At 37.0% G+C, this 9,620-nt stretch overlaps 2 protein-coding genes and 1 pseudogene across 2 annotated transcripts; 2 read left to right on the top strand and 1 right to left on the bottom strand.

Moving 5' to 3' along the window:
- Nucleotides 1-754: 754 nt before the first annotated feature.
- On the top strand, nt 755-3,751 carry LOC120175466 (U-box domain-containing protein 7-like). The gene is made up of 2 exons (XM_039182095.1): nt 755-1,515; nt 2,834-3,751. Exons 1-2 carry the CDS (start codon nt 1,058-1,060, stop codon nt 3,678-3,680), a joined length of 1,305 nt encoding a protein of 434 aa, XP_039038026.1. The 5' UTR covers nt 755-1,057; the 3' UTR covers nt 3,681-3,751.
- LOC120175544 lies at nt 3,714-5,145 on the top strand (annotated as a pseudogene).
- A 786-nt stretch (nt 5,146-5,931) lies between these two features.
- LOC120175465 (pyruvate decarboxylase 1-like) lies at nt 5,932-9,037 on the bottom strand. The gene is made up of 7 exons (XM_039182094.1): nt 8,450-9,037; nt 8,169-8,332; nt 7,433-7,994; nt 7,001-7,089; nt 6,782-6,899; nt 6,459-6,647; nt 5,932-6,299 (listed from the first exon to the last, which is right to left on the bottom strand). The coding sequence occupies exons 1-7, from the start codon at nt 8,924-8,926 to the stop codon at nt 6,129-6,131; spliced, it is 1,770 nt and encodes a 589-aa protein (XP_039038025.1). The 5' UTR covers nt 8,927-9,037; the 3' UTR covers nt 5,932-6,128.
- Between the last annotated feature and the right edge of the window lie 583 nt (nt 9,038-9,620).

A 9,620-nucleotide genomic window follows, 5' to 3' on the forward strand; every position in this document is an offset into this window, starting at 1 on the left:
TTGTGACGACGAAGCGGAGAAAATATCACATCTTTAAATTAGGTTATCGTACAATTGAATTTTAATATCAGAAAAAATAAATTGACTTTGAAGATGATTATTTTTTCTAAAAAATCCAATGTAATGAATTAAAAAGGAAGGTCAAGATGAGATTGCTAATAAAATTTAAAGTTAAAAAATGACGACGACGGATAATAATATTCAATACGGTGGGATATCGTAAATTCTTAGGTTAAATTAAAGAAAGAGATAAAAAAAGAAAAAAGAATTTATAATTTTTGAGGAGTTATAATTATTGTTATATAAATTATTTATTTTTGTTAAATTATAGTAATTATAATATAGTATTTGTTTTAAAAATTTTAATTTTTTTTATAATGAATGTTTAATTACTCTACATATGTCTACTACATATATTTGAACCTAAAATATTTAAAAATAATTACTATTATTTTAACTACGGAGATAATTTAATTTATGCATTTATAATTACTTTTTAACTACTCATAAAAATTATAACTGTAATTTTATTAAAAAAATCGATAATTAAAATAATAAAAACGATTAATAATTTATTGTCCAATAAAGTAGTTTACTTTTATTCTTAAAACTTGAAAAGTTAGAATTTAATGTTGGCTCAAAATCTATGGTTATTTATTTTGAAAGCAGGAGGGACTTTCTGAGAATGCACCAGATACTGACAAAATGCGTAGGCTTAATAGGATCTATCAGCACATTAAACTGTTAACAAAATAAAACACAAATGATGCACTGAAATCTTGTTGTCTTAAATTACGTTTGTCAGGGCTTAGGAAGGTTAAAGAGGCAACGACGCTGTTTCCTTTGCATGTCACTTATGCTCACCTCCCTACCTTTTCTGATTGAGAAATGAGAACCCTTTCTCTCTCGTCTCTTACCCATCCTTATATATTCTCTTCTCTCCTTTCTGATCTATATAAAAGAACAGAAAAAACAAAATTAAATCCCAGGTTTTAGACTTTTCGCAGTAGTTTATATAAACAATGAACCCACTTCTTTGAATTTCCCTTCTCCAACCATGTCTCCCTCTCAAACTCAGAGCATGTCTTCCACTTCATCTTCTATTTGGCTACTTTCTAGTAGGAAGCTTAAGTTCTTTGCTAGAATCAGAAGGTTTTTGCAATCCGAATCAGCAAATAAGCGATGTGTGTCATCATCATCTGATCATACAAACAAGCTATTAGTTAAAAGCAATACTGATGAAGAGGAAGATCGAGTTGTTATAGAGAAAACCGAGAGTGAACTCGACGGTTCGATGGCGTTGCAAAAATGGGTCAAGAGACTTCACTTTGGGAGCTGGGAAGAGAGAGAGATGGCTGCTATGGCCATTGGTAAACTCGCTAAAGAAGACGTTAAGGAAAGGAAGTTGATGGCAGAGCTCGGTGTTATAAATATGCTTGTGTCCATGGTGGCTACTGAGGTGGCTGGCCGCCGTTTAGCCGCCGTCAAGGCATTGATCGAGCTTGCTGACTTTACGTAAGTTTCACTGTTTTCTCACTATTCATGTTAATTTCTTTTTCTTTTGATATTTCGTGTCAATTGATCCTGTCAGCTTTCAAAGTTTTTAGCCGGTTGAAAACAATTCATATTGATGGACATTCTAACATAATCATAAACGATTTTTAACATAAGCATAAATGGTTGAATTAGGATAGAGACTTGATAAGGAGAAAGGGCCCCTGTTGCTGTCCTGCAAGTTGTAGTTTATTTATTTTTGCTTCATAAAAGGATACTGCGATGAAAAAGATATTGTTCACAAGGCTGCTCGAAATTCAGCATTTTTAAGCCTAGTTTAAAATAATGGAGCTCTGTTTCTTGGAACTATCCCATGGTACAGTTCGTAAGGACAGGGAAAAGAGGTCCCCAATGGTTGATGAAATAATCTATAAAATTAGTTGCTGGGATTACAGTATGAGCTTCAGTGCTATACTATCACATTTTCAAAATGTTAAGAAGACAGAATTGTTCTAGGTCCACATGAAAATTAAATATTAGTGATAATGTTTATGAACAAACTTCCCCAATTGGATTAAAGAAAGTGATTTTAGGTGGGGTCTCCTGGCTAAAATATTTGACCTTCTAAGGTCACAGTAATGATGGATGATATTGGCCTAAATCTCTCTAATCAACTGCCCTACAGGCTGTAACATTTTGATAATCATAGGCTCTGAATCTGCTGCACTTCCTTCTTAATATATGGTAATTGATAATAGTCCTTTGGCTTTAAGTACTGTCTGGTGAGGTGTCAAACCCTTCCATGGAACTTTCACATGTCACTTAATGGAAGTGAAATGAAATTTACAGATTCGGAAGCATTTTACTGTCATTAAGAAAATGATTCTAGTGATCCTGAAATCCTGCTTCCGCAAGGTACGGCGGCTGTCCACCGTCCACCGGGCTCCCCTGGTGGTAGGAGTTGGAAGAGCAATAATGATGTTACAAAACAGACAAGGACTGTCTCCAAAATAAATAATTGAGAAAATAATAATAAGTATTTGTTGACCTTCACCTTGCCTACCTCATCTTTAAATCTCTGATTCTCCTTTACTTTTCTGTTTTATTTTATTTACCAGTTGGTTCAGCTCCCACATTTTTTTTGACTTGCAGAGATTCTTATTCCTATTCTATGCAATAATAGAGCACGCTTGGGTTATCATCTTATCTACCCCATACAATTATTATTCAACTGCAATTTCGATTTCATTGTTGACTTTAAAAGTTCTGGGTTGATTCTGCTATTGTCAAAACTTAAGGTAGATCAAAAGTCTTAATCACTTTGTTTTTTTTGCTTCAGAAACAATGCACTAATGCTAGAAGCTGGAATATTATCAAAGTTGCCGAAGGACATTGATGTTGTAGACGACCAAACGAGGCATGAATTTGCACAACTGTTATTATTATTATCTTCGATATCAAACACCCATTTCTCTCTAGCTAAAACGGAGGTTATCCAGTTTCTCATCGGCATTCTTGAGTCGGCTTCCGGCATTCAAACTAAAGAGATCTGTTTAGGTGTTGTTTGTAACCTGTCTGCTGTGTTTGAAAATGCTGGGCCTTTGGTATCTAATGGAGTTGTAGACACTGTTTTGAAGCTATCTTCATTCAAAGAACATTCAGAGAAAGGCCTTGCAGCACTAGGTCACTTGGTGCTGACTTTGATGGGAAAAAAGGCTATGGAAGATAGTTCGATGGTACCAGAGAGCTTCATTGAGATTCTAACATGGGAGGACAAACAGAAATGTCAAGAATTATCATCCTATATTCTGATGATTTTAGCTCATCAAAGCTCCGCTCAAAGGTATAAAATGTCCAAGGCAGGAATAGTTCCGGTACTTCTGGAAGTGTCTTTATTAGGAAGCCCTTTAGCTCAGAAGAGAGCAATGAAATTGTTACAATGGTTCAAAGATGAAAGGCAAGCAAAGATGGGGCCTCATTCTGGACCACAAACAGGAAGGGTTGTCATGGGTTCGCCTCTGCATCCAAGGGAGGCTCAGGAAGGAAAGAAAATGATGAAGAATCTGGTGAAGCAAAGTCTTCATAAGAATTTGGAGATGATCACCCGACGAGCAAATGCTGCCGGGGATTCTTCAAATCTCAAGTCATTGGTCCTCAGCACAAGCTCTAAGAGCTTGCCTTACTAAAACGTTTCATATAATTAATAATTATTGTAAATGATGGGAAAGAAAGATAATGAAGGTTATTTCCCAGTATATATGGATGAACTCATTGCTTGTTCTGTGCAACCTTCCCAGCCCTAACCACCAGGCCTCGCTTTTTTCCCATTCCCCAGCCGATTGTTTGAACTCAAATCCCTCCCCAAAAATACATTCATGAATTATTTGTTAGCATCAAGTATCTCCCTTTCTCGATTAAAAGAAAGAAACATCGGCAGCCAAGTTTGATTTCTATGTTGTGAATTTAGGATAACCTTAAATTCAAAGATGTAATACTAATCTTCTTGAACTCTAGCTCCAAATAGAAACTAATCCCGTTGAAAGACTCGGTAAAGTATCTAGCTGATGAAGTCCAAATTAGTTGGAGGGATATTGTGATTGCTTGGAGAGGAACAGTGGAGACCCTGGAATGGATCGATGATGTTGAATTTCACTTGGTTTCGCCAGACAAAATTTTCGGTGTTCCTTGTGATGCTAAAGTGCATGACGGCTGGTACTCCATCTACACCTCGGCAGACGCACGATCTCTCTATAACAAAACCAGCGCCAGAGACCAGGTGAGCACTACCATAACAATGTTCCGCTACTAATCTGGTATAGATATCTTTTTTTTTTCTATAGAAAATAAGATTTGTCTATGTTTTTGGCTGTTGATATTTTAGGTTCTTAACGAGATTATGAGACTTGGAGCAAGACAAGAACGAGGAAATAAGCATCGATCGGGCACAGCTTAGGTGCATCCCTCTCTACTCTGAACGCCGTCGACATAGTTTCCAATGATATAACAAGCATAAAACCCAGGCAGGCCAGGCCTCGCCTGTCACAGCCTTTTTATTCGCTAGTCCTCGAGTAGGTGACTCGGGGTTCAAGACGAATGTTACAGGGTTGAGTGACCTTCGAGCGTTACGCGACAGAAATGCTGTAAATGTTGTCCCCAACTATCCGTTGATAGGATACTGGGATGTGGGAGAAGAAGTGGCTATTGACACCCGTAAATAAAAGTACTTGAGGGGATCTGGGAACTTGTTAAATTGGCATGATTTGGAAGGTTATTTACATGGGGTGGCAGGAACACAAGGGAGTCATGGAGGGTTTGACTTGGTGATTAGTCGTGATATAGCTCTCCTAAACAAATCCATCAATGGATTAAAGGATGAATACTTAGTCCCAGTTTCATGGAAGATTGAGAAAAACAAAGGTATGGTCCAGCAGGAGGATGGTTCTTGGAAATTAATGGATCCTGCAAGTCAAGACGATGATTCACACTTCTAACAAATATCGTACTGTTAGATGACAAACTGTCGAGAATAAAATAAACTTTTGCTTAAGGTAGTTAGAGTTATTGAATGATCGAACCATATGATCGACAATATATTACTTGAGCGCATGGATGTATGAATTTATATAAAAGAAAATTATGCTTTCAAATTAATTCTAAATTTTATAAGCACAAATCGAATTATCTTAAAGGTTTCAACTTTGAGCATTAGTGTTTACAACAGTGATGATTGAAGTTCATGTTAAATGATTGAGAATATTTATAATATATATATTATATTTTATAATCACCTTAAGTTAATAAAAAAAAATCAATTTTTACAAAATTGATATTTTAGACCAACCTATCAAATCTGTCCACGGTTTTCTTTGGAATTTATAAATAAAGAATAATTGATGTGGTATTAACACAATATAAATTTTCCGAAATTAACGATTTATATATATATAATATTTAGGGTAAATTATGCATTTAGTACCTAAATTATCAATTTTAATGTTACCGTTAAAATTTTAGTTTTGTTTTATTTTAGTACATCGTTCAAAATGTAACGTTAAGTTTTGAAAAGATTGAAAGTTTAGGTACTAAAACAGACCAAAACTAATAGTTTAAGTACTAAACATGTTAAATTTTTTAATAGCGGAATACTAAAATGAAATGAAAACTAAACATTAGGTATGATTTTGAAAAAATTGAAAGTTTAGATACTAAAACGGAATGCGTAATTTACCCTAACAATTTTTGTTGTTTACCAACTTTATACTGATTGATGGGGATTTAGACAAGAAAAAATAACGCAACAGAAAATTATTATATTAAATAACCGCGAACAGAACAGAAATGCTTCGAAAAACAATCAAATAAGCAATATTCAATGCCAAAGGCCTCTGTTAACAAATTTAACATGCTCTAAAGTAAAGATTAAATTGATGGGAGCTGTTTGGTCTGCTTCTAACAGACAACACAATTTTATTCTCCATTTTGTCATCATTCAGCTCTTTTTGGCTCACAATAGTTTATTTACAAAGTACAAAGAAGTAACAAGATTGATAAAAGCTGTCATCCAGGCCAAGCAATTTCTTTCCATCCATCTTTATTCAAGCTTATGGTGTTTGTCTTTCCCTAACCATTTCAGACTACTGAGGATTTGGAGGCCGGCTGTTAGCAGAGGAAACTCTAGATCCCCATTCCAGCAGCTCTTTGCTGGTGTCGTCTTTGTGTGCAAAAACTTCAATGAAACATAGTGACTCTTTCTTTTCTCCAGTTGCTGTAGCTATGGCTTCTTTTAGTTCATCCTCTGTCCTCACCTACATTTAACAATAGGAGCTTTAATCTAAGCATGCCAATGAGGAGCTCGGCATCGACTGTGGATGCATCTAATTATTTGAAAAATGACACTATTATATGTGAAAGGAAACTTCTGATCAACATTAGTTTATGTTAAACATCCTTTGATATTTACTAACCTTGGCTGTCCAGCATTTGCCTTCACCATTGTGGATGGCATCAACAAGGGCAGTGTAATTCCAGTTCTTGATAACGTTATAAGGCCCGTCATGAATCTCAACTTCAATTGTATAACCTCCGTTATTGATGAGAAATATGATGCTTCTTTGCCCACATCGGATCATTGTTGAAATATCTTGAGCAGTCACCTGAATAATTTATTGAAACAAAAGTATTATTTACTTACCACATTCTTTACCCTGTTCGAATATATATTATATATAGAGAGAGGGGAAACTTTAAATGTGTCATTGAAGTTCTAAATGAAAATCATGTGGCTCACCTGGAAACTGCCATCACCAATGCAAGCAATCACACGTTTGTGTTTAGCAGCCTGAGCATATCCAAGTGTGGCACCAACCGACCAACCAATGGATCCATACTGCATCTGGAATTCATAACTTCAAGCAATAAAGATAAACATTTAGACACAGCAAAATGAACATATACTATTCTTGCTCAAAACTTAAAGAAATGCGACATTTAGGATGATCTTGCTTACCCGCAGTTCTCTGGAAGATGGAGCTTCTGACAGTTGAACCATGAGTCTCCAGTTTCAGCAATAACTGCAGAGTCTCCGCTTAGCATCTCCTGTTAAACAAGATCAGCCAATGAATGAGAAAAATCAGGTAAATGAAAAAAAAAAAAACAAGAATCAAATGAAGTGTCCACATCCGGTTATGCATTTGTAAGTCTAAACGATTTGCATTATGCTCTTACAGATATAATTAGAGGCTGAAATTAAAGCAGTAATGGCCACAAGGCATGTCATACACACTGAAGTGTGCAAGCTAACCATAATAATTATTTCATATATTGGCTTTGCAGGCAACTAAATGGAAGAAAATGCCACATGCTCATTCCTTCAATAAATCTTTATTATAAGCCACAATATTGTAGAGGATAATTACAAACCATATAACCTCGGTGGTACCTGAATGTGCTTAAAGAGAACATTGACTCTCAGGGGCTCATCATTCCCATGCTTCAAAGGCATGCCTGGGGGGACAAAGATCCGCCGGTAGTTCTCCACAGCAGTGGTATTTCTCCTCAGTTTCTTTGCCAATGCACTTAAGAAGTCAGCCATGAAAACCCAACCAAAAGAAGGACCATTGCCTATCGTCACACGATTAGGTTGCACAATGATTGCTTTCTCCTTCTTGATCAACAAAGAGTAGCCTACAGAGCTATAATCATTGAAGATTGGGCCAACAAAAACATAGGCATCAGCAGATTCCACTATTTCCCCGCAAAAGCTGGTGCTAACAGCACCCCAATATGTTCCAATAAAGTGCGGATGGTGTTCGGGCACCAATCCCTTGCCTGAGGGCATTACAGCAATGGGATACCCAGAGGCATCTGCAAGGTCTACAAAGGCTTCTTGTGCCTTTGCAACCCTTAATTTGGGTCCACCCACAATAACAGGCTTCACAGCTTTGTTCAGAAAATTAGCAGTAGCTTCCACAGCTGCTTCTAATCCTAGTTGATTGCTTACGCTGCATACAATTGTAAAGAATCAGCAACACAAGCATGTAACTTGGTTCCATGCATTTATAGCAACTCTCACCGAATTATGAAATGAATGAAATGTATAACAAGCAATGCAAGGAAAAACTAATCTTTTACCAGTAAAGTGATGTAAGAAAAAATAAGTCAGAGAAAAACTTTACACTGGAGCAAGAAAGAAGGGCACTGGCTCTCTAGAAAATGTTGGGTGAGGAATTCCAGGCAAATTACAGCTGATACTAATGTAAACGGGCTTGCTTTCCTTCAAAGCTGTCGATATGGCAGTATCAAGAAGCTCGTGTGCATCATCCACGTTGTTCACCACTGCCTGTCATATCAGATCACCGCCAAATTAAACATAAATACTGATAATACACATAAAAATCTGCAAAAAAAAAAGATATATTCATTATGAATGTGAAGAAAGGATTTTCTTTTAACTTACTTGGGCACAAGTGACAGCTTGGAAACACCTTAGTTCTTGGGTAAAATCTGGCAATCCAATAGTATGATGCAAGATCCGGTTGGTCCCGTAGTCATTAGTGTTAGGGCCTCCAACTATGCAGATGACGGGCAAATTCTCACTGTAAGCTCCGGCAATAGCGTTAATCACGCTGAGGCCACCAACAGTGAAAGTGACGACGCAGGCTCCCACGCCCTTAGCACGCGCATAGCCATCGGCTGCATATCCGGCGTTAAGCTCGTTGCAGCATCCTACTAAGTTTAGCTCAGGTTCTGCTATTAGATGATCCAACAGAGTCAAGTTGAAGTCACCAGGAACTGAGAACACGTCTTTCACACCGATCTCCACGAGCCGCCTTGCCAGGTGGCACCCCAGGGTGCCACTCGAGGCATCTCCGCGGACCGGGGGGTGTAAGGAACTGGGATGAGCTGTTGAACCGATTTTATTACCGGCTTCCATGCAGTAAAAAAGTTTCTGTAGTGAAAGGAAGAGTTGGGAACTATACAAAAATGAGAGTGATGATCAGAAACTAGTGAAAGTGAATTATAATTGGTGGGTTTTTAAGGTTTTGGATGTCTTAATAAATGCTTTGTAAATAGAAAGTGGGTTCTGATTAACAATGGGCTGGTTTTCAAGTGGCGGCCATTATTGGAGAAGTCATATGATCATGGGCGGGGCTTGCAAAGCATGATTAAGTGAAAACCAGGTTTAGGTTTATCTGGTGCATAATAATTAGCGGTATAGCTGTCGGTTTAGAAGGGGAGTATTGATTATTTTAGGATTTTGAGTGGGAATACTTTGGGACATGTGCATGTCTGGAATCAATGGCTGCTTACGGAAAGGGACCACTAGATTGGAAAACAGGAGCACTGCTTTTCCATTACGCTTGGCTCTTCTCTGGTTTCTGCATTCATGCACATTCTTAGACTTGTAATTGCTTCAAAAAGTTGCACTTTTTTTTAAATTTTAATTGAAAACTCCGGTGTTGAGCAGTTGTTGAATGTTTTGGCCTACCAATATTTGACTCAGCCATTTCAACCTTCGAAGCTTCCGATAACCAGATGTCTCATTCAATGCGTTATTAACTTGTAAAACCCAAAATTCATTTTGAGAATCCAACTAAAACTATTTTTGATCTCTCTGAAATAATATA

The sequence above is a fragment of the Hibiscus syriacus genome, unplaced genomic scaffold, assembly GCF_006381635.1.
Source record: "Hibiscus syriacus cultivar Baekdansim isolate YM2019G1 unplaced genomic scaffold, ASM638163v2 tig00112206_pilon, whole genome shotgun sequence".
NCBI lineage: Eukaryota > Viridiplantae > Streptophyta > Magnoliopsida > Malvales > Malvaceae > Hibiscus > Hibiscus syriacus.